Source organism: Haliotis rufescens, unplaced genomic scaffold (genome assembly GCF_023055435.1).
Source record: "Haliotis rufescens isolate VD_foot unplaced genomic scaffold, xgHalRufe1.0.p SCAF_1, whole genome shotgun sequence".
NCBI classification, from domain to species: domain Eukaryota; kingdom Metazoa; phylum Mollusca; class Gastropoda; order Lepetellida; family Haliotidae; genus Haliotis; species Haliotis rufescens.
The window spans coordinates 88,125,930-88,150,952 of record NW_025963779.1 but is presented as its reverse complement, the minus strand read 5'-3'; the positions used below and the strand labels follow the sequence as shown (position 1 = coordinate 88,150,952).

At 41.4% G+C, this 25,023-nt stretch overlaps 2 protein-coding genes across 4 annotated transcripts in view; one reads left to right on the top strand and one right to left on the bottom strand.

The window, feature by feature from the left end:
• The window catches only part of LOC124119724 (major facilitator superfamily domain-containing protein 12-like), a 38,556-nt gene extending 35,033 nt beyond the window's left edge, over positions 1-3,523 (top strand). For all 3 annotated transcript variants that reach the window (XM_046482355.2, XM_046482356.2, XM_046482354.2), the window contains one exon: positions 376-3,523. In XM_046482355.2, the coding sequence (XP_046338311.2) occupies positions 376-581 (206 nt within the window). In that variant the 3' untranslated portion in view covers positions 582-3,523. The remainder of the gene's footprint in view (positions 1-375) is intronic.
• A 6,552-nt stretch (positions 3,524-10,075) lies between these two features.
• LOC124119723 (proline-rich protein PRCC-like) lies at positions 10,076-24,367 on the bottom strand. The gene is made up of 7 exons (XM_046482353.2): positions 24,093-24,367; positions 20,721-20,875; positions 20,102-20,155; positions 17,667-18,332; positions 15,633-15,716; positions 14,780-14,977; positions 10,076-10,336 (listed from the first exon to the last, which is right to left on the bottom strand). The coding sequence occupies exons 1-7, from the start codon at positions 24,307-24,309 to the stop codon at positions 10,250-10,252; spliced, it is 1,461 nt and encodes a 486-aa protein (XP_046338309.2). The 5' UTR covers positions 24,310-24,367; the 3' UTR covers positions 10,076-10,249.
• Positions 24,368-25,023: the final 656 nt, after the last annotated feature.

Here is a 25,023-nt window from a genome sequence, read left to right as displayed (position 1 = left end):
GCTGATGAGATCTAGGAATCCGATGGGCAGATATATTTACCTTGTATAGAGCTCTTATGTCATGTTCCTCTGTACATGAAAGGTTTTTGTCTTGTAATATTCACTTATTGAATCCATATGTTTCTGATTTTTACTGAAGTGATTACTTATTTTATTACTAATGTAGTACATATACTACTAAAAAGAAATTAAGGACCACCCCATTCTTTCATATTACTATAGCCTATCTGTCTGTCATGACAGATTAGCTATACTAATATGAAAGATCCTTAACTTCTTTTGAGTAGTATATATGTAGCGTAAGCTGATGTGCAGGAATCGTTTCATAGATGATTGAATGCTTATATGTATATATTTATCCAACCTTTTTTCCAGTGGACATAACGGTATCCTCAGGTTTGCAAAATGGAACAATTCCTGCTTCTTATGATGATGACGATGAAAAGTCCCCCCTTCTCAGGAAGAGCATCAATCCACCGTCAGGAGTTACAGGGAGACCTACGTCCAACTCACCCCACACAACTGCCGCACTTCACACGTCCATGAACTCGCCGCCGGTAGACGTGGATCCCATTTGGTAGATTTCTTTCTTCTAGCTCAGACACTGCTGTGACAACATATGTCTCAGGTGTAGGCTTACATGACTACAGTCAGTGGTAGGCTTCAAACAACATCACATTACCTTGTTCATCCTTGCCCACGTGGTATCTAGTTATTTTGATGTTCCACAACATCCCATCACTGTATGTAAGGGGAACAACTCTTTGTGATTCAAGTGAACCTGTGACTTCCTGAAGGGGAAACAACTCTTGTTTCCCATACAAGTAAACCTGTGGCTTCCTGTTGGGGGAACAACTCTTGTTAAACATACAAGTGAACCTGTGACTTCCTGAAGGGGAAACAACTCTTGTTTCCCATACAAGTAAACCTGTGACTTCCTGTTGGGGGAACAACTCTTGTTTTACATACAAGTGAACCTATGACTTCTTGTAGGGGGAAAAACTCTTGTTTTACTTACAACTGAACCTGTGACTTTCTATAGGGGTGAACATCTCTTGTTTTACATACAAGTGAACCTATGACTTCTTGTAGGGGGAAAAACTCTTGTTTTACATACAACTGAACCTGTGACTTTCTATAGGGGTGAACATCTCTTGTTTTACATACAAGTGAACCTGTGACTTCCTGTAGGGGAAACAACTCTTGTTTTACATACAAGTGAACCTGTGACTTCTTGTAGGGGAAACAACTCTTGTTTAACATACAAGTGAACCTGTGACTTCCTGTAAGGGGAACAACTCTTGTTTTACATACAAGTGAACCTATGGCTTCCTGTAGGGGAAACAACTCAGGCTACTTATATCATAAATGTGAAATGCATTTCATTATTATGTGAAACATTTGAAGCAACTTTTACATGTACATATTGAAGGAGTTTGATGTGAGTTAGCCACGTTGGTCTGCTGTACTTCTGATAGTGCCAATAGTCTCCTGCATGTATAGCTGGTCTGAACAATGCAATTATATACTGGTGATAAGTGGAACACAAACTACAAACAGGGGTTGACACGTCAACACAACTTGGTACTTAAACTATTTGTGTGTGAATTATGAATATGAATTGACTTTGATGTTTATAAAACGTTAATTGTTATGCTTACTGTTTAACAGAGCTTGCGGTGCATTTTGCTCATGTCAGGAAGTGTTGTTCAAAAGATTTATCCCTTTTGTCAAGTTTTCCTAAAATAAGAATCGAGACTCAAGTAATGTACAAGAACATATATGCATGTATTGATTTCAATGTATGCCCCTATATGCTTCATTTGTTAAGTATGATTATAACCAAGGGCCTGTCTTGGACTAGATTGACGGCCTCAAAAATGGTGAACATATCAACAATTTACTGGCGAGTCTTCCAGGGTTTAGCTCATCAGACTGAAACCAAAGTGAGTTTATGTTGTGGCTTGTTGTCACTTTTCAGTCCGTCCGGTTCTTCATTTGGTTAACCGTGGTTAATTTTTTAATTTTGACCACTCCTCTGAAACTACAAGGCCTTAGTGGGCTGATTCTCATGTAATTGATCCAAGCTATGGTGTCTCCAAAACCTGCACACATAATTCTAATCAGATTTTAAATATCAGATTCTAATGTAATTTCGGGCCATAACTCGGAATAACTCTGGTTTTCGGAATAACATAAGATATCTTTTGGGGCATTTTTCTATTTATTATCCAGCTATGATCCAGCTGCAACCCTACGCTTCTGCCTCTGGCTTCTGTTACTGCATCTCACTATTAATCTGACATCGCTTTTTTTCAAATTGTAAATGACATTTGGCCCAGGTGTGGTTAGTTGTGGGGCCAACATGTTTGTTCCATTATTGGCAATGTTATGAACTTTGACCTTGATTATAAACTTTGCAGCACAGTGAAATTTCTGTCATGGGCAACAAACATCAAATAGGTGCAAAACTGGAAAACCATCCCTTCAGACCGAACTGCACACTTGCCTACTACCATGTTTTATGAAACCAGCTTCATACATTGTCAGTTACCTCTTGGCTGGTCAAGACCGTCTCCGTTTTATGCATCCGTTTACTACATCTATGTACCCCAATAAAGGTCCAGGTTAGAATTGCCGATAACAGGAGAGGCGGCTAACAGGATCGGGTGATCAGACTTGCTGACATGGTTGATGCAGGTCATCATATCCAAGTCACTTGGTTGTGTCTGGTCTGGACTCGAATATTTACAGGCTGCCGTAGACCTGGAATATTGCTTATTATGGCATTAAACAGGTTTGCTTGTAACACATTTGCCTGCAGAATCTTACAGTTACCCCCTGTGTTTGACTGTTATTAAGATATATCGCATTTATTAGTGCTGTAACAATTCACTGATACCTACGATATCATTGATACTTAGGTTCACACGATACTTGAATCCTCAGTTTGTGATGTCATGATATGCTATGAATAGAACAGGAACTAATAGAGTTACCACCCATAATGGCAGAAGTAGCATAGCACCACCTTTAAACATGGCAGATCACAAGGACAAGGTAGCTGAGGACACGCCCACTAACTGTTACATTTAATAACAATCCCTTCATTTAAATCTGTTTTGTTCTTGTGGTTTTCTTTGTTAAAGTTTTTGAGATAACAATAATTGAATGTATGAAGAAAGAGGTTTTAGAGCTGTATTTCAGTGATTTCATCATTCTTATATTTGATGTGGTGTATTGTGATACCAGTAGTATCATCAGTCTGTATCGTGATACGAATCGTATTGAAGATACCAGGCAATACTCAGTTCTAGCATTCATACATCATGGTGATCATAGAGCCCCGTGTTCATAGAACTGCACATTTGATTAGGTTCCCATGTATATTCATTCCTTTTGTTATCCCCCGCCCAACGAAGTTGGCGGGGGATATAGAAATGGGCTCCGTCCGTCCGTCCGTCACATTTCGTTTCCGGAGCAATATTCTGAAACCGTTCAATATTTTTTCATGAAACTTTGCAGGTCTGTTGAGTACATGCTGAACTGGTGCCTTTTGCTATTTAGAAATTTTAGAAATTTATATTTTTTATGTTTTGATGGCAACAAGATGGATGTAGGTTCTGTGAGGGTAGGGTTGGTTTCCGGAGCATAACTCATAAAACGTTCAATATTTTTTCATGAAACTTTGCAGGTAAGTCAGGTACATGCTGAACTGGTGCCTTTCGCTATTTAAAATTTTTGGAATTTTAATTTTTTTATTTTTCCATTGCAACAAGTTGAACTTTTAGAAATTTATCAATTCTTTTTTTAGATGCTAAAAACTCAATCAGTATAGGATTGTTATCACTGGGGACTTCAATATGACCCAGTCTGTCCGTGACAACAATGGAGTAGTTTACATTCACCCAGTATATGAGCAAACCAACCCGCACCCTTGGGGGTACACTAGACTTGATCTTCTGTAATGAGCCCATCTCAACTAGAGTCTTTCCAGTTCCATACACTGACCATCATCTTGTGTGGGGTGTGACGGAATAGGTGCAGTATATGGAAGTGACTATCATTATTTCTTTGCATGTTATTCAATGTGGTAATGAACTGAACTTTTTTAATCTTAATATTTTGCATTTAATCTACTATGTCCAAAGAAACATCTTGGGTTTGACCATAGTCACATATCACAAACTAATACCACTTATGTTTCTTAACAAATATTCCATGTAGATATTATTATGAGTCAAAATGTGACTTGTAATGTTTTTTCTTTCTCCCACCCTCATGAATTCAGTAGTAAATGCAGTAACTGGTTTTGTCAGTTTGTACTTCCATCATGTTTTTGTGGAGAAGTTTCATTTGTTTCTTGAACTTCATAGAAATTGTGTTTTGCAGCATTATGTTTTGTTTCTTCAGGTTATTTTGCATTTACATCAAGTAGATGCTCCCCTTCTGCCTTTAAATCCTTACAAAATTTGAATATTTTCAAATGTATGTATTTGTGTGATCAAATTTCACTGTTGTTGACATGATATATACACTTCATTTGCTGGGCAGGAGACTTGGCCACGATAGTGGCAAACTCTTCTTTTTTTTACAATTTCCATGACAAGTTCCACCTCGGTTAAAAAAGGTTAGGGTTTGTTTAGATTTAATTATGTCATAAATTCTGCAATAGGGGTGGGGATATAGCCACTTAGTGGCAAAATCTTGTTATAAATGAAGCCCTTTTTATTGCATGAGACCCACATACAGCCGAAGCAGCAGCAGGCTGAGTGATGCATGAGTATCTCAATGTTCATTTCAGACAAATGAAAACTGTAAGTGATTCATCATATACAGGACTATTGCAAATAATTTATGTGGATCCATTGTTTGTACTCTCAGCCAATTGGAGAATGTTTGCTGTAAAAGGCGACTATGCTTGTCGTAAGAGGCCACTATCGGGATCGGGTGGTCGGCTCGCTGACTTGGTTGAGGCATGTCATTGTATCCCAATTGCGAGGATCGATGCTCATGATGTCAATTACTGGATTGTCTGGTCCAGACTCCATTATTTACAGACCGCGGTCATATAGTTGGAATATTGCTAAGTGCGGCGTTAAACAACAAACCAAACCAAACCAATTGAAGCAACAATAAAAGAAATGAATGTATTTTTCTGAACATTTCGTTGCTTGCTAGTGTCAGCATACCTGGAAACTACAGTAACATAGGGTTAGGAACATGTCAACTCCTTTATCATGAGGAACACAACGTGTCCGAGTATATTCTTACTCCTTCATCAGGTGAGAAAATGCTATGAAGCAGGGAACATAAATATTAAATATGTGTAGAAAAAACCTCATTTAGATATAAAATACTCAATGACAACCTTAGCAATTCTACCTTACTTTATTGAGCAGATTTACTTTGTCCACAGCAGTGTTGAATGTTTTATGTAATCTTGTTGTTGTGAAAATTCTTGATCATATCAGTCAGTATTTCTGTGATACATCTGACTTGGTGATATTTATTATAGTGATATCAGCCTTTAACTGTGATCGACCACACTATGTATACCACTCAAAACAAGTTAAAGAACGCACACAATTGGAGTGAGTGAGTGAGTGAGTATGGTTTTATGCCGCTTTTAGCAATATTCCAGCAATATCATGGCGGGGGACACCAGAAATGGGCTTCACACATTGTACCAATGTGGGGAATCGAACCCGGGTCTTTGGCATGACGAGCGGAAGCTTTAACCACTGGGCTGCCCAACCACGCGCCCCCCCCCCCCCCCCCCCCCACACACACACACACACAATTTGAAGTCTGTGTTGCAATACCTGTCAGCCATGACAGATTAACTAAAGTCATATGAAACAAATCAGTTGTTCTTTAACTTCTTTTGAGTAGTATTTATATGTGCTTTGGCCATGAAACAAATATCTTCATGTTTATTTATTGTTACAATGTTACAATGTCATTTTAGAATTTGTTCTTTTAAAATACATTAAATTTGAATATGTTGATTTGTTGCTCAATCTAAGATTGTGTATTCAAGTTTCAACTATTATATGACAACAGGTGAGGTTGGATACATACCACTTGATGATACACAGTGCAATATCATATCGCCTTCAGGCCACAATATAAGAATTATTAGTATTTCAGGCAATTAGAACAATTAGAGGAATTAAATTAGTTGTACAGTTTTATTTTTGTATTTATTTTCTTTAAATGAACTCTTAAGGCATTTCTACATGTACATTAACTTCTGATGGATGTGCTTCACCTGCAGCCGGAGTGTTTGGTTGGACTGTATATGCTGTTGTGAGTTCTGTCTCATGACCAATCCATGGCTCCCCTGTGGTTGTTGTGGTGCTGTTTGACTGAAGGGTTATTTCCTCCCGTGAAGATCCGGGTTAGAACTGGTCTTCACCAACCCATGCCTCGTAAGAGGCAACGAATGGGGTCAGGTGGTCAGGCTCGCTGACTTGGTTGATGCATGTCATTGTATCCCAATTGAGTAGATCGATGCTCATGATGTCAATTACTGGATTGTCTGGTCCAGACTTGATTATATACAAACCGCCATCACAAAGCTGAGATATTGCTGAGTGCGGCATTAAACAAGAAACAAACAACAACCATCAGTCAACACTGACAACATATTCTTCATCTCAAGAGTACCATTTATAAGGGTCATTGGAAGGTCAGGTGTATTTTTCCATGTAATTTCATTACATTACGCACAATTTTTCCTTGATGTATCAGGATACCTGAGTTTCACATTGCACATTGTATTGTATCTTCTACTGTGTATTAAGTTTTAAACCGTTAAAATTGTTGATCTGGTTTTGTCAATCAACCTGAAGGGTTACATGTACCTTTTAATGAGACAGTGACTGAATATCTTTTTGGTCCCACTATACGGTACCGAGTACTTAAAAGGATACTTTTAGCAGCTGATGAAAAGCATGCAATGTACTGTCATCTACTACTATGTCCTGGGGTTGGCTACACGTGGCTCAGTCGACTAGGGGCTGCAATTTGCTGTGGAGTTGTGTACCTTAGGCATGCCAGAATCCTATGACTATGATACCAGATTTGTGCTGATAAAGTTTCTGGTTATGTCAGCACCATACCCATGCTCGTGGGTTTCACCACTTTTCTCCCACATGATAACATACCATGATGAAACTGAAATACTGTTCAAAGGTAACATTAAATCAAACTCACTCACTCACTCACTCACTCACTCACCCACAACAACGATGTCGTCACATATTCTTCAGAACAGTTGAAGACCTGTCTTTAGCAACCCATGCTTGTCGTAACAGGCGACTAACGAGTTCGAGTGGTCAGACTCGCTGACTTGGTTGACACATGTCATCATATCCAAATTGTTTGGATCGATGCTCATGATATCAATCACTGGATTGTCTGGTCGAGATTTGATTATTTACAGACCGCCGTCATATAGCTGGGAAATTGCTGAGTGTGGCATTAAAACAACAAAAACAAACAAACAAACCAGTGAACCCAGCGAAAACATATTCTTCTAAAAGATATATGCCTTGTCCTTGTCATGTGAGAAGCTGACGAGAGAGAGGGTACACAGAAGGATGGTCGGGTGGTGCCAGGTGTGGTGTTTGTTTGGGGCCAGGTGTGGTGTTTGTTTGGTAACCAGTTACTAAAGGGGAGGAAAAAGGGACAGGACTACGGGAATTGGGGTTGTCAAAAATGAACGTGTGCAGATTAAAGGTGATGTGGAAGGCTGAAGAGTTTCAGGCAATAGATGACTTGGTGCCTGCTGGTCGGTGATGGAGTGTCGTGTATTCGGGTACAATACGGATGTCAACTCAAGAATGCTTGTTTTTTTTAATGTCATAAATTCCGTTTGTATTTAAGGGTCCAAAGGAGCTGATCTTGCTATATATAAACTGCTTATGTGTCTAACATATGCTCTCTTATCACTGATGTTAATTTCTTCTGATATCTTTATTGGTGCATTTCAATATGTGTTATATTGTATATAAAGAACTGTTTGCCGAACTGAATAAAATCATATATTTTTATGTTGATTTTAATAGTTTTGTATGTGTGGATCAAGGATGTTCTTATAGGTTTGGTTTGTTTGTTGTTTAACGCTGCACCCAGCAACATTCCAGCTACCGTATTTTCTTGAGTATAGTGCGCACTTTTTATGAGTTTGGATGTTTTTTCCCCCATGGAAAGACATTACTGTGAGCACCGGAAATACCATGTCAACAAATCCATACTGAAGTTCGCAAATTATTATATGACGGAGGTTCGTAAATAATTGAGTCAGGACCAAGAATGTGATTAATGTCATGAGCGACGATCCACGCAATTGGGATACAATGACATGCATCAACCAAGTCAGCGAGCCTGACCACCCTATTCCGTTAGTCGCCTCTTATAACAAGCATAGTCGCCTCTTATAACAAGCATGGGTTGCTGAAGACCTATTCTCTATCCGGATCTTCACAGGGCTCTTATAGGTGCACACACTGACATCTGTTGACAGAAATGTAAAGTAATCATAAAAAGCAGCCTCTACATATGGATTTAGGCAAAAGGCATTTGTGTGCCATAAAGGCATGTTGTCTCGCTTAAAGGCAAGTTGTCTCGCTTAAAGGCATATTGTCTCGCTTAAAGGCATGTTGTCTCGCTTAAAGGCATATTGTCTCGCTTAAAGGCATGTTGTCTCGCTTAAAGGCATATTGTCTCGCTTAAAGGCATGTTGTCTCGCTTAAAGGCATGTTGTCTCGCTTAAAGGCAAGTTGTCTCGCTTAAAGGCATATTGTCTCGCTTAAAGGCATGTTGTCTCGCTTAAAGGCATATTGTCTCGCTTAAAGACATGTTGTCTCGCTTAAAGGCATATTGTCTCGCTTAAAGGCATGTTGTCTCGCTTAAAGGCATATTGTCTCGCTTAAAGGCATGTTGTCTCGCTTAAAGGCATATTGTCTCGCTTAAAGGCATATTGTCTCGCTTAAAGGCATATTGTCTCGCTTAAAGGCATATTGTCTCGCTTAAAGGCATGTTGTCTCGCTTAAAGGCATGTTGTCTCGCTTAAAGGCATATTGTCTCGCTTAAAGGCATATTGTCTCGCTTAAAGGCATGTTGTCTCGCTTAAAGGCATGTTGTCTCGCTTAAAGGCATATTGTCTCGCTTAAAGGCATATTGTCTCGCTTAAAGGCATGTTGTCTCGCTTAAAGGCATATTGTCTCGCTTAAAGGCATATTGTCTCGCTAAAAGGCATATTGTCTCGCTTAAAGGCATGTTGTCTCGCTTAAAGACATATTGTCTCGCTTAAAGGCATGTTGTCTCGCTTAAAGGCATATTGTCTCGCTTAAAGGCATGTTGTCTCGCTTAAAGGCATATTGTCTCACTTAAAGGCATATTGTCTCGCTTAAAGGCATATTGTCTCGCTTAAAGGCATGTTGTCTCGCTTAAAGGCATGTTGTCTCGCTTAAAGGCATATTGTCTCGCTTAAAGGCATGTTGTCTCGCTTGAAGGCATGTTGTCTCGCTTAAAGGCATGTTGTCTCGCTTAAAGGCATATTGTCTCGCTTAAAGGCATATTGTCTCGCTTAAAGGCATGTTGTCTCGCTTAAAGGCATATTGTCTCGCTTAAAGGCATATTGTCTCGCTTAAAGGCATGTTGTCTCGCTTAAAGGCATGTTGTCTCGCTTAAAGGCATATTGTCTCGCTTAAAGGCATGTTGTCTCGCTTGAAGGCATGTTGTCTCGCTTAAAGGCATGTTGTCTCGCTTAAAGGCATATTGTCTCGCTTAAAGGCATATTGTCTCGCTTAAAGGCATATTGTCTCGCTTAAAGGCATATTGTCTCGCTTAAAGGCATACTGTGTCACGTAAAGGCATATCATCTCCAACAAAGGCATATTGTCTCGCATAATGGCATATTGTCTCCCACAAAGGCATATAATTGTCTCGCATAAAGGCATACGGAAAAACAAAATCAAGAGTGAAAAAAATGAAACCTATTCCTAAGAGAAATAAGCACAACGTCTTTTTGAACAAAAACAACAAAAAGAATATTACATCCATATAATTTCATTGTATTTATTTACAATTTGATCTAACATTTACATGAGCAGGATCTATAGCTTCACAGGTATACTAATATACCAGGTGTTGTGTGCCGAGGGGTTCACGTGGGGACTTATTTACAGGTATCTATGGCACCGTGCCAGGTGATGCATAGAAGTAGGCCAGTCTCCTCTCAGAAGCCATATTTGGCCTGTGTCTGTCGCTTGGTCATCCGACTCTGGGCCCACGAGTTCTTCAGCTCCAACTCTCTCTCTTTGGCCTGAAAAAGGAAGAAATGTGGTCAAATCATTATCATTGGTTCTTTGTAAGGGATATCTACATGTAGCAACATACCAAGCCAGGGATATCTACGTGTAGCAACATACCCAGCCAGGGATATCAACATGTAGCAACATACCCAGCCAGGGATATCTACATGTAGCAACATACCCAGCCAGGGATATCAACATGTAGCAACATACCCAGCCAGGGATATCAACATGGAGCAACATACCCAGCCAGAGATATCAACATGTAGCAACATACCCAGCCAGGGATATAAACATGTAGCAACATACCCAGCCAGAGATATCAACCTGTAGCAACATACCCAGCCAGAGATATCAACATGTAGCAACATACCCAGCCAGGGATATCAACATGTAGCAACATACCCAGCCAGGGATATCAACATGCAGCAACATACCCAGCCAGGGATATCAACATGTAGCAACATACCCAGCCAGGGATATAAACATGTAGCAACATACCCAGCCAGAGATATCAACATGTAGCAACATACCCAGCCAGAGATATCAACATGCAGCAACATACCCAGCCAGGGATATCAACATAGAGCAACATACCCAGCCAGAGATATCAACATGTAGCAACATACCCAGCCAGAGATATCAACATGCAGCAACATACCCAGCCAGGGATATCAACATAGAGCAACATACCCAGCCAGAGATATCAACATGTAGCAACATACCCAGCCAGAGATATCTACGTGTAGCAACATACCCAGCCAGGGATATCAACATGTAGCAACATACCCAGCCAGGGATATCTACATGTAGCAACATACCCAGCCAGGGATATCAACATGTAGCAACATACCCAGCCAGGGATATCAACATGGAGCAACATACCCAGCCAGAGATATCAACATGTAGCAACATACCCAGCCAGAGATATAAACCTGTAGCAACATACCCAGCCAGGGATATAAACATGTAGCAACATACCCAGCCAGAGATATCAACCTGTAGCAACATACCCAGCCAGAGATATCAACATGTAGCAACATACCCAGCCAGGGATATCAACATGTAGCAACATACCCAGCCAGGGATATCAACATGCAGCAACATACCCAGCCAGGGATATCAACATGTAGCAACATACCCAGCCAGGGATATAAACATGTAGCAACATACCCAGCCAGGGATATAAACATGTAGCAACATACCCAGCCAGGGATATAAACATGTAGCAACATACCCAGCCAGGGATATCAACATGTAGCAACATACCCATTAAGAGATATCAACATGCAGCAACATACCCAGCCAGGGATATCAACCTGTAGCAACATACCCAGCCAGGGATATCAACATGCAGCAACATACCCAGCCAGGGATATCAACATGCAGCAACATACCCAGCCAGAGATATCTACATGTAGCAACATACCCAGCCAGCAACATACCCATGTAGCAACATACCCAGCCAGAGATATCTACATGTAGCAACATACCCAGCCAGGGATATCAACATGCAGGAACATACCCAGCCAGAGATATCAACATGTAGCAACATACCCAGCCAGGGATATCTACATGTAGCAACATACCCAGCCAGGGATATCAACCTGTATCCACATACCCAGCCAGGGATATCAACATGCAGGAACATACCCAGCCAGAGATATCAACATGTAGCAACATACCCAGCCAGGGATATCTACATGTAGCAACATACCCAGCCAGAGATATCTACATGTAGCAACATACCCAGCCAGGGATATCAACATGCAGGAACATACCCAGCCAGGGATATCAACATGTAGCAACATACCCAGCCAGAGATATCAACATGTAGCAACATACCCAGCCAGGGATATCAACATAGAGCAACATACCCAGCCAGAGATATCAACATGTAGCAACATACCAAGCCAGAGATATCTACGTGTAGCAACATACCCAGCCAGGGATATCAACATGTAGCAACATACCCAGCCAGGGATATCTACATGTAGCAACATACCCAGCCAGGGATATCAACATGTAGCAACATACCCAGCCAGGGATATCAACATGGAGCAACATACCCAGCCAGAGATATAAACCTGTAGCAACATACCCAGCCAGGGATATAAACATGTAGCAACATACCCAGCCAGAGATATCAACCTGTAGCAACATACCCAGCCAGAGATATCAACATGTAGCAACATACCCAGCCAGGGATATCAACATGCAGCAACATACCCATTAAGAGATATCAACATGCAGCAACATACCCAGCCAGGGATATCAACCTGTAGCAACATACCCAGCCAGGGATATCAACATGCAGCAACATACCCAGCCAGGGATATCAACATGCAGCAACATACCCAGCCAGAGATATCTACGTGTAGCAACATACCCAGCCAGCAACATACCCAGCCAGCAACATACCCATGTAGCAACATACCCAGCCAGAGATATCTACATGTAGCAACATACCCAGCCAGGGATATCAACATGCAGGAACATACCCAGCCAGAGATATCAACATGTAGCAACATACCCAGCCAGGGATATCTACATGTAGCAACATACCCAGCCAGGGATATCAACCTGTATCCACATACCCAGCCAGGGATATCAACATGCAGCAACATACCCAGCCAGAGATATCAACATGCAGCAACATACCCAGCCAGAGATATCAACATGTAGCAACATACCCAGCCAGGGATATCAACCTGTAACAACATACCCAGCCAGGGATATCAACATGTAGCAACATACCCAGCCAGAGATATCAACATGTAGCAACATACCCAGCCAGGGATATCAACATAGAGCAACATACCCAGCCAGAGATATCAACATGTAGCAACATACCCAGCCAGAGATATCAACATGTAGCAACATACCCAGCCAGAGATATCAACATGTAGCAACATACCCAGCCAGGGATATCAACATGCAGCAACATACCCAGCCAGGGATATCAACATGTAGCAACATACCCAGACAGGGATATCAACATACCCAGCCAGGGATATCAACATGCAGCAACATACCCAGCCAGAGATATCAACCTGTAGCAACATACCCAGCCAGAGATATCAACATGTAGCAACATACCCAGCAAGAGATATCAACATGTAGCAACATACCCAGCCAGGGATATCAACATGTAGCAACATACCCAGCCAGAGATATCAACATGTAGCAACATACCCAGCCAGAGATATCAACATGTAGCAACATACCCAGCCAGAAATATCAACATGTAGCAACATACCTAGGCAGAGATATCTACATGTAGCAACATACCAAGCCAGAGATATCAACATGTAGCAACATACCCAGCCAGGGATATCAACATGTAGCAACATACCCAGCCAGGGATATCTACGTGTAGCAACATACCCAGCCAGGGATATCAACATGGAGCAACATACCCAGCCAGGGATATCAACATACCCAGCCAGAGAAATCAACATGCAGCAACATACCCAGCCAGAGATGTCAACTCCAGCAACATACCCAGCCAGAGATATCAACCTGTAGCAACATACCCAGCCAGAGATATCAACCTGTAGCAACATACCCAGCCAGAGATATCAACCTGTAGCAACATACCCAGCCAGGGATGTAGCAACATACCCAGCCAGAGATATCAACATGGAGCAACATACCCAGCCAGGGATATCAACATGTAGCAACATACCCAGCCAGAGATATCAACATGTAGCAACATACCCAGCCAGGGATATAAACATGTAGCAACATACCCAGCCAGAGATATCAACATGTAGCAACATACCAAGCCAGAGATATCAACATGTAGCAACATACCCAGCCAGAGATATCAACATGTAGCAACATACCCAGCCAGGGATATAAACATGTAGCAACATACCCAGCCAGAGATATCAACATGTAGCAACATACCCAGCCAGAGATATCAACATGTAGCAACATACCCAGCCAGGGATATAAACATGTAGCAACATACCCAGCCAGAGATATCAACATGTAGCAACATACCCAGCCAGAGATATCAACATGTAGCAACATACCCAGCCAGAGATATCAACATGTAGCAACATACCCAGCCAGGGATATAAACATGTAGCAACATACCCAGCCAGGGATATAAACATGTAGCAACATACCCAGCCAGAGATATCAACATGTAGCAACATACCCAGCCAGAGATATTAACATGTAGCAACATACCCAGCCAGAGATATCAACATGTAGCAACATACCCAGCCAGGGATATAAACATGTAGCAACATACCCAGCCAGGGATATCAACATGTAGCAACATACCCAGCCAGAGATATCTACATGTAGCATTATACCCAGCCAGGGATATCAACATATAGCAACATACCCAGCCAGAGATATCTACATGCAGCAACATACCCAGCCAGGGATATCAACATGTAGCAACATACCCAGCCAGAGATATCTACATTATTACATACCTGGAAGGCCAGGTAGGTGATCTGCTTCTTGCGGCGCTGTTGCTGGGTGGGGTTGTTGTCCTTCTTGTGCGACTGATACGAAGACTCTTCCGTCAGGTTCTTGGCAACATCAACAGAGCTGACGAAGTCATCCATGTTGGCATCGATGATGTTAATCTCCTCCTTCCCACGATGCTTCTTGCCTTGGAGTCGGAGGAACTGCAACACAACACGACATGATAACCTTTGAGTGAGTGAGTGAATGATGGAAAGTCCACTTCACCCACAGAGGGGGCTTACTGCATGATATTATTTGCGATATTATTTGCTTGATCCCTTTCGTTCAAAAGAAACGTTGACCTTGGCACGTTCTTGTGCTGGAGACACACAAAAACAGTGGACATAGTGCACCCTAATGAATAACATTTTTGGACCACATAATCATGTGATTAACAGCATGAGCAACAATTTAGTGTCAGGTACAGTGTCAATGTACTAACCTGATTCATACATCAGTGAGGTCTTAATGGGGACCTCATGTCTACAAGGGCCAGTATCAGGGCTGAGTACATGTGACTGCCTAGGATGCCCTATCTGCCATTATCCAGATCCATTCTATTATGCCTATGATAGCCTGTACCCATTTTCTACTATAACTTCTTTCTTAACAAGATGTTAAAAACAGCCATCCACTCAAATTACACTGTGTATGAGGGCAATTCTGTGCTAAGTTATTGACAAGCGAAATAGACATGGTGAAACCACTTCTGAAATGGAGTTGGGTAACTAATGGGTCCAGGGTATTTATTGTGATAGAATGGCAATATAATCCCCTGGATACAGGAGGATGAGGAGGATACCCGAGTAGACTGACCTGCTCATCTTGCATGTACTGGCTGAAGTCCTCCTGCTGGGGTGCCATGTCTTCCCCCTCGTATTGCCCTGCAGGTTCCAAGTACTGAAACGAACAAGCACAGGTTATCTCCCTTGTCAAACATATGGACATGCCAAACAAAAGGGACAAAGCATGATCAGTGGACTACGCAAACAACTTAAACATCAGTCATATCCTGAACAAATTGGCCTAACACTTACTGATTCAACCACTGACCTGTATGTGTAGGGTATGACTAAGATTCAACCACTGACCTGTATGTGTAGGGTATGACTGGAAGATTCAACCACTGACCTGTATGTGTAGGGTACCGTATATCGCTGTGTATAAGGCGAGTTTTTCGTACCTAAAATGAGGGGGTTAAGCAGGGGGTTCTCTTATACACGGAGTCGAAGATCTCACATTTTTTACCACTGGCGATGCAACCGCCGTCCGATAGCCAGCCCAGCATTTGACAATAAAACTTCGCATTTTGTCCTAAATAACTGTTCCAATAACTATTTCCATACATAAACATGATTTGTATCTCTTTTCCTTGAATAAAGTTTAATAATTTCTGCAAATAAAGTTGGAATGACCCTCGCCTCGATGCAGATTGTCAAACCAGCTGATACAGTAAAACAACCAACATCCGTGAGTAGAGAGCCGGAAGTACCGGTAAGCATTTGCATATTGCACATGTGACCTAAAATGTGATAACCGGTGAAGCTGAAATCAATTCCCGCTGTTTTTACAGTTGTATTAACAACTGTTGGAGACAGTGTGTATAAGTGATTGTGGAATAAACACGCTGAATGTGTAGCAAACATAAGCATGGTTAGTTACAACATAGTTAATTGGCGATTAAATTACTCACCATGGTCTCTTATATGTTATTACTTCATATATGAATTTTATTTTACGGGCACCAATTTGGTGTCGTACCGTGTAAACACAAAATGGAAACGTGCTGAGGTTACACACGCAACCAATCATCGTAGAAAAAACAACGCAAGATAAACATATTTTTATTGCATATATAAGGTTTGTGTGCGCACTTGTGATGTGCTTCATTCCAGGTCGCCTTATACACGGAGTATAGGATTTTGGGTTGATTTTGAAGGCATGTACAGGGGGGTCGTCTTATACGTGGAATCGCCTTATACACAGCGATATACGGTATGACTGTAAGATTCAACCACTGACATGTGGGTGTAGGGTATGACAGTAAGATTCAACCACTGACCTGTGGGTGTAGGGTATGACAGTAAGATTCAACCACTGACCTGTGGGTGTAGGGTATGACTGTAAGATTCAACCACTGACCTGTGGGTGTAGGGTATGACTGTAAGATTCAACCACTGACATGTGGGTGTAGGGTATGACTGTAAGATTCAACCACTGACCTGTGTGTAGGGTATGACTGTTTGATTCAACCACTGACCTGTGTGTAGGGTATGACTGTTTGATTCAACCACTGACCTGTGTGTAGGGTATGACTGTTAGATTCAACCACTGACATGTGTGTAGGGTATGACTGTAAGATTCAACCACTGACCTGTGTGTGTAGGGTATGACTGTTAGATTCAACCACTGACCTGTGTGTGTAGGGTATGACTGTTAGATTCAACCACTGACCTGTGTGTGTAGGGTATGACTGTTAGATTCAACCACTGACCTGTGTGTGTAGGGTATGACTGTTAGATTCAACCACTGACCTGTGGGTGTAGGGTATGACTGTAAGATTCAACCACTGACCTGTGTGTGTAGGGTATGACTGTAAGATTCAACCACTGACCTGTGTGTGTAGGGTATGACTGTTAGATTCAACCACTGACCTGTGTGTGTAGGGTATGACTGTTAGATTCAACCACTGACCTGTGTGTGTAGGGAATAACTGTTAGATTCAACCACTGACATGTGGGTGTAGGGTATGACTGTAAGATTCAACCCCTGACCTGTGTGTAGGGTATGACTGTAAGATTCAACCACTGACCTGTGTGTAGGGTATGACTGTAAGATTCAACCACTGACCTGAGGGTATGAAGAGTATGCAGGGTATGACTGCTGCTCCTGTGGTGCAGTCCCGGCGGTATGCATGTACTGGTAGCGAGTCCCCATGGATGCAGCAGAGAGAAGATTCTGTTGAGGCACAGTCGGCCTGAACGCCAAGGGAGCATCCTGATCTACAGACTGACCTACAGCGTCCGATGACACACTGTCACTACCTGTCTCTGTTTGAGGGATATGACTCACCACTACTGGTAGCACTGACTCATCCACTGCCTTCACAGTTACTGTTCTTGAGGAACTCTCCTGTTTAGGAGACACCTTCACGACACTGTCACTCAAAAGTGGTTTGGGATTTGAAACAGGTTCCTCAATGTCTGGATTTGCTATCACTTCTGAAGAATTCTGTTTAACAGTTTCAGAATCTAATGAGAAGAAGTTTGATTTCACTGTTGTTTCATCATCACTGTCAGAATCATAGCCCGTTAAACCACTGAAGGCAGTATACCGCTTTGAGAAACCCGATTCATCAGCCTCCTGCTCCACCTTGGGTTTGGGTTTTGCAGGTGGGGGCTTTGGCGATGGTTTCTGCGGCCTCTTGGTGAGGGTGTGGGGGATGAGGATTCGGTTGGATTCTTTCTTGGCCACATGAACTGGAGCAGGCAGCAAGGCAAACAGACCAACTTTTCCCTGGCAAGAGGATATGAACATTAAGCTTTGCATGTGACACAGATAGAGCCACAAGGCTTGGAGCTTACCTGACTTTCTGGGCTATTTGCTACATGAAAGTGTAAGGGCATGACAAAACAGTGACAGGAATAAGCAAACACAAACAAGTGCAGCTGATGCTTTACTGCACTGCCAGAAGGCCCCATAAACAAGTATTCGGACATCACATGTTTTCAGACAGCTATGTTTATTGCGATTACTCACGCTATAACAAGGAGTGTGGCGTCATGTAGACATTGTAAATACTCAGATGATGGCCTGTCTTTAAGATAAAGTCGTTTTTGATAAGTGAGTGAGATTTTTACATTGTTCTAGTGATTAACGAGAAAATTACTAATGTTTCTTAAGAGTCTGAAAACCCATAACATAGGGATACATATCACCGTGCACTTCCAGTCCAATACCAAGCTTACTCCAACCCCAGTCTAAAGTACCCTGCCTTTAGCTCTAACCAACATAAGGAGGAACCCAAAGTCCTGTCTGGTCTCATCAAGATATTACCATGATGACTTGTGGTCTGAGAAAGCACATGGCCTAAAAGCCAAACAGCATCTTTGTTACATTGATAAGAAAGTTATGGGCACTTCCTGTTTCATATGTGCTACTCATTTAAGTACATCAATGGACCTACTTCTGTTATCATAAGATAACACAAGTATTCAGATTCCTCACCATTTAAGGGAAGAGAGTATGTCATGGTCAGAGCCCAGAGCAGTCTAAAAGTCCAAATATGGTCCACCCCAAAACCCTTTCATATTTTATTCTGCATACCATATACTTAGTGCATGTGAACATTCATAATACATACAGTAATGACTAGAGAAATACAGAAGATAAGCTATTCATATTTAACTTCAGTGTGAAAGACTGAATTTTCTGAAGTTTGAAAAAATAATATTTTCATTGCAGTGAATATTACACTTGATATTTCACTGCAGTGAACACTTTGATGGATCTACTGTCGTACCAGAGTTACCTCCCCATTAATTACCTCCCCTTACCGTAAGTGTCTAGCCTGTAAACTGTTGAGTGAGTGAGTGAGTATGGTTTTACGCCGCTTTTAGCAATATTCCAGCAATATCACGGCGGGGGACACCAGAAATGGGCTTCACACATTGTACCCATGTCGGGAATCGAACCAGGGTCTTCAGCGTGACGAGCGAATGCTTTAACCACTAGGCTACCCGAACGCCCCCATAAACTGTTCACTTCCTTTTAATATTAGTTTGAAATTGACAAGGCAAATAATCACAGATGGTCATTTCTGGAGATAAGATCGCTTCTGGCAATTTGTTATTTTCTTGAAAATGTTTTGGTATAAACTGTAAATTTCTCATTTAACTCGTCAATCAAGACGGTTTGTTTCACAAAGCACCATTCTGTTGCTTGTCCACTGTATATTCTTTCGCTTCCAACAGAGGTATCGTAGATGTCAAGAATATATTTTGTTGAAGTTTTATTTTGTATATAATCATATCAAATTGTATGATAAAGAATTGTATTGACCTCTGAAGTTTTTTGTTACTTTTGTTAACATTTTTTAAGATTTAGCAAACACAGAACAACAATTACAAGGGGTGGTGAAACAAATGCTATATTCTTTGTGTCAAGTGAAATATCATGTTTCTCGAGACAGGGGAAAGGAGATATTTTCACGAGTGGCGCAATCCTCTATATATTTCTGTAAATGATCTCGTAAGATGGACACCACCTCTAGACATCCTCCTTACCTTTGTGTCAGTGGTTTTTGCTTTCTTTGAAACCGGTTCCTCTTCATCCGAATCCTGAAAATATGAAACATTCCAGTGAGTTAGTTGGGTATAATACTGCCCAGCATATTACTTCAGTTATATCATGGCATATCAGCTTAATGTAGTTTTAGTCATTTACCAGCTTGGTGAAATCCAAGAGCATGGACATAGTGCCGACAAACCAAGAATCACATTCAAGACAAAACTTTGGATTCAAACCCATGGTCAGCGGATCCTTGCACAACTAAGGGATGGAACTCTGAACACTTGCTCAGTTGTATGCTTTCACACGTTGTAGTGACCACTACACAGTGCATTGCATTACACAACATGATACAGTTTACATTGTACAGTCCCTGTAAAAATGAGCATCACCTGTTTCTAGTGCTGAGTTTGAGAGCATGTGATAGACGAGCAGTAACCATGGAAAGAGCTTCTAATTAGGAGATAACCATTGTTTTCGGATTTCCAGGTTAAGTGAGTATTTGTCACCAATAAACATTATTTGGAATGAGATAAAAAATTATTTTTTTACATGAACCAAGGCTAAGTAACCATGGTTACGGTGTAACAGTAACTCTGTACATGCTGGACTCACATTATCAAGTTTAGGAATGCTGATTTTGACAGGCATCTTGGCTTTCTTTGGAGGTTTGGGGGCATCAGATATCTGGGTACTTTTGGGTTTGACCTCTTCCTCCAGCTCATCTTCTTGGACACCATCCTCTCCCCCAACCTTCGGTGCAGGCAAACCTGTATATCAGTAAGCTGATTGTAACTGTAGATCGCCTTCAGGGACATGGAATAATGTAGAACTGATTTTTGTTTGTTTGTTTGTTGCTTAACACCACACTCAGCAATATTCCAGCTATATGACAGTTATCTGTAAATAACCGAGTCTGGACCAGACAATCCAGTGATTGACATCATGAGCATTGAACTATACAATTGGGATACGACGACATGTAACAACCAAGTTGGCGAGTCTGACCACCCGATCCCGTTAGTCGCCTCTTACAACAAGCATGGGTTGCTGAAGACCTATTCTACCCCATGTAGAGAATGAGGAAAAGTAGGGAAGTAACATTCACTGAGAAATACAAATTGTGCTTTAAGTCACTTGCCCAAATTCACTCCTATAATTTGTTTGTTTTGAAATTAACCTTAGCAGTTAACTTAAAGTTGGGACATACTGTTGAAATTGTCCATTGTATATGCTGACAGGATTAGCATTCCCTGGGGAGGGGGTCCTCCAAGAATCCATTGAATCTACAGCATATGTTTATTGTGTTACACAAAGATTTCTCCTAGGCAGACAATCAAAGTACTTGAAATTACATAGAATTTATTCTTTAAGACTATAATATTGTTGATGACAATAGGGCTGGGATGAGTCCAAATTTACTACCTGGTTACCCAACCCCCTAATTCCCTATCTGGGTACCCATTGTAGTTCTCAAGAGACGGGTACAAAATGTCCGATTGGGATTAGTTTGACCGTAGCCCTGGCAATATGTATTTAGATACACGTATGACACGATCTGGTCATGAGTGAGTAAATGTTGCTTTAAGCCGCATCAGCAATATTCCAGCTATTCGCGGCTACGATCTGGTCATGCATACACTGAAGTAAACTGAAGCTTTATCTTTACTCAAATATATGAAAGTTAGAAGGAATGCGTGGATAGTCAGAAAGAATTTCGAACATTAGTGACTTGTTGTGTAACCGTGGAGTTCTAGATAATTTTGGTCATTAAACAATATATTATGTTGCTAACCACAGGTCCGGGTAGTCCTGTGGGTACCCGGGTGATACTCAGTACCCACCCGAGTACCAGAGTTACCTGTCCCTGCCCTATAAGGCAAAGGAAGAAAATACTTATTTCATTTTGTACCCAGAGAACATTTTGTTACATCTACAGGAACCAAATAAGCTGCTTATCTCACCTATAAAAAATGGGCCTACCTTTTGAATACAGTACCACAACCTTTTTAAACACGTGACAATACCCTATAACATAATTTGTAGTATTTTGTTGCCAGTCACACCGGCGAAGCAATACCCTGTGACGTCAGGGGTCTTCGAGTGTGCATAAGCTCCTCCCAGTGATCTATCACCCCTACACGCAATGTCAATGAAAACGCCCAGCGGTGTTGAGAGTTTGAATATTTGTTATCTAAATATAGACTGCGGCGGCGCATTTTAGAGGAAGTGCTAGTTTTTGTAATTCAAGTGGCTAAAATGGTTATAAATGGGAACTAATATACATATATTATTTTTTAGGTTCATTACTTTTCATTATTATGCACACCCCCGTGAAGATTCCGGGGTAGAATAGGTCTTCAGCAACCCATGCTTGCCATAAAAGGTGACTATGCTTGTCATAAAAGGCGACTAACGGGATCGGGTGGTCAGGCTCGCTGACTTGGTTGATGCATGTCATTGATCCCAATTGCGTGGATCGATGCTCATGATATTAATCACTGGATTGTCTAGTCCAGACTCCATTATTTACAGACCGCCTTTATATAGTTGGAATATTGCTGAGTGCGGTGTTAAACAACAAACCAAACCAAACCAAACCAAACCACAAGAATGCAGTTTATTAGGGATATTATTTTGGTGCTGAACACATCCAAATGTCGCCAGTGTCTCTACCCTTAGCCCTCGGATCCCCTTTACGATCAATCACCCCTTTACGATTAGGGTTTGGTACCTGTTTAGTGGCTATTATAGCTTTCTATAGCGGCTCCTAATATTCTTCACACAAAAAATGTCACGTAAAAAGGATGACATGGTTTTGTGTCGAATATTTTGGCTATGGGAAACAGTCCTGGAACATTCACACAAGCCACTTTCACCGGTTACACTTTTTCAGTACTGATTTGAAAGCGAAGTCACCGTTGTGTCGTCACTAGCCACGCCCATGCCTCCCTCGTTCCTTACTGTTATCCACATCATCCTTACAGTGTTCCCTACCACACTTTTCTGTCACAAAAATCACCCAACAAATGATTAAATACCATATCATTCAAGTGTACTCGCGAGTTCGACGTGGACGCCTGGAGCTGTTTTCAGTTTGCGCCATATCGGCTCATTCCTCACCACTCGGTATCTTGTAGATTACAGAATGGGATGAGTGCACCAAATGGCATCGGGATCATTTGTAAGTGTCCGTAGACTCAAGTCACGAGACACCATGCCTGCCCGTAACTTTCGTAAGTGTCCGTCACCTATTTGACCCTTTTCGTTCAGTTCCGTAACGTCATAGGGATGATTAGGTAAATTTGCACTTTGTTTCACAGTGTGGACGTAGCTCAGTCGGTTAGCTCTCGGGCTAACAATCCAAAGGTCGCGAGTTCATGTCCGTCGGATTCTCACCAAATCTGGTTGCTTGTCTTTGAGACATGTGACCTACGGCAGAGAATGTTCTCACGGGAAGTTATGGTACTGTATTCTAAGGTGCTCCAAAAAATGTACTACAACCTTTTCTTTTGTGGCCATGTAGAACTTTCATGCAGTCATGCTTTGCTGAAACCTGCATGGATTTAATTTGATGAAAATTTAAAAAAATATATAAAAAAGGAATCTTTGGTAGGCATTTAGAAGTTGGAAGTTGGCAATAAGGGCAAACATGCTTATAGGCTATATCAAAATGTACCCTGTTCAAAAACAATACGCAGCCCATAAACAGGTCGAGCATGACCACAGTCAAGACAGCAACTCGACATATATCGCTGCAAGACAATCTAACGTCTAACTCTTACTTACTTAAGTGATTAGGTTTGCACTTACTAATAATATCTTAGCTTTTGGACATCGTCTAAATGGGCCCGTCTAAATCCCTACAATATCAGGTGGTCAGGTTAGAGTTGCTCGAGTTGTTTTAGCGTTAGGTAGATCATGGACATAGAAACAAATGCATTAAGTGTCACTGCCCGCATCTCTACCATCATCACAAACAGGTACCTTTCAGTAAGCTGGTAACAGTGTCGTCAATGTCCACTGTCCCAGCTGTTGCAGGTGCTTGGCCTGTTGTACTCGCTGGGACGTAGTCTTCCTCGTCGCTAATATTGTCATCTGTTGGTGCGACAGACTTATCATTTTTGACATTGTTCATTTGAACATCATCTTCTGCATCGCTGCCACCACTTTCGTCACTGGAATTGTACGCAACAAGCGACATTTTCGTGATAATTTGTCACGACAATGTCAAACCTCTTTTCAAAGGGACGCAACTCTAATACCAGTATTGTCTTTTCTTCCTCACAAAAGAAGAGTTTGTTTGCGAATGGAAGTAGTTGAAGCTGCGGTAAAATATCTATTGGAAACTCATTAATAGCTTTGAACAGAATGTTAACGGCGTGTCAGACGGAAAGTCTAAAGCGATACAGGACGTCTACCGCACTGGTGAATCACTGGCAGGGTGCTGACCAAGGAACATAAACAGAATTGATTATAGATACGGTCTTCCTTCTTATTGGTCAATAACGACAAGCGGATCCTTCAACAGGTAAGGTGCGCAACTCTGCACAGAGAATAACGGCGACTACAAAAAGGGACCTACCTGTGCCCCCACGTTATAAATGAAAGGACGATGTTTGAGTTAGGCCACAGTTAGCAAACTAATATTTGCAATATAGATTGGGAAAATTATAAAAGCTATACAAAATTATTGCCTGTCGCGTAAAACACTTATGATTATACTTGGCGATTTCCCAATATATATCGTTATAAAGCTACCTATGTTTGTCGTATTTACAGGTCGCCTTCATATAGCTGGACTATTACTGAGTGCGGCGTAAAACACCAAACACAAACACATTGTAGTTATACTTACCTATATATTGATAATATAATAATGATAATTTCGCCTCCAAAATAACTCCCCACTATAAAC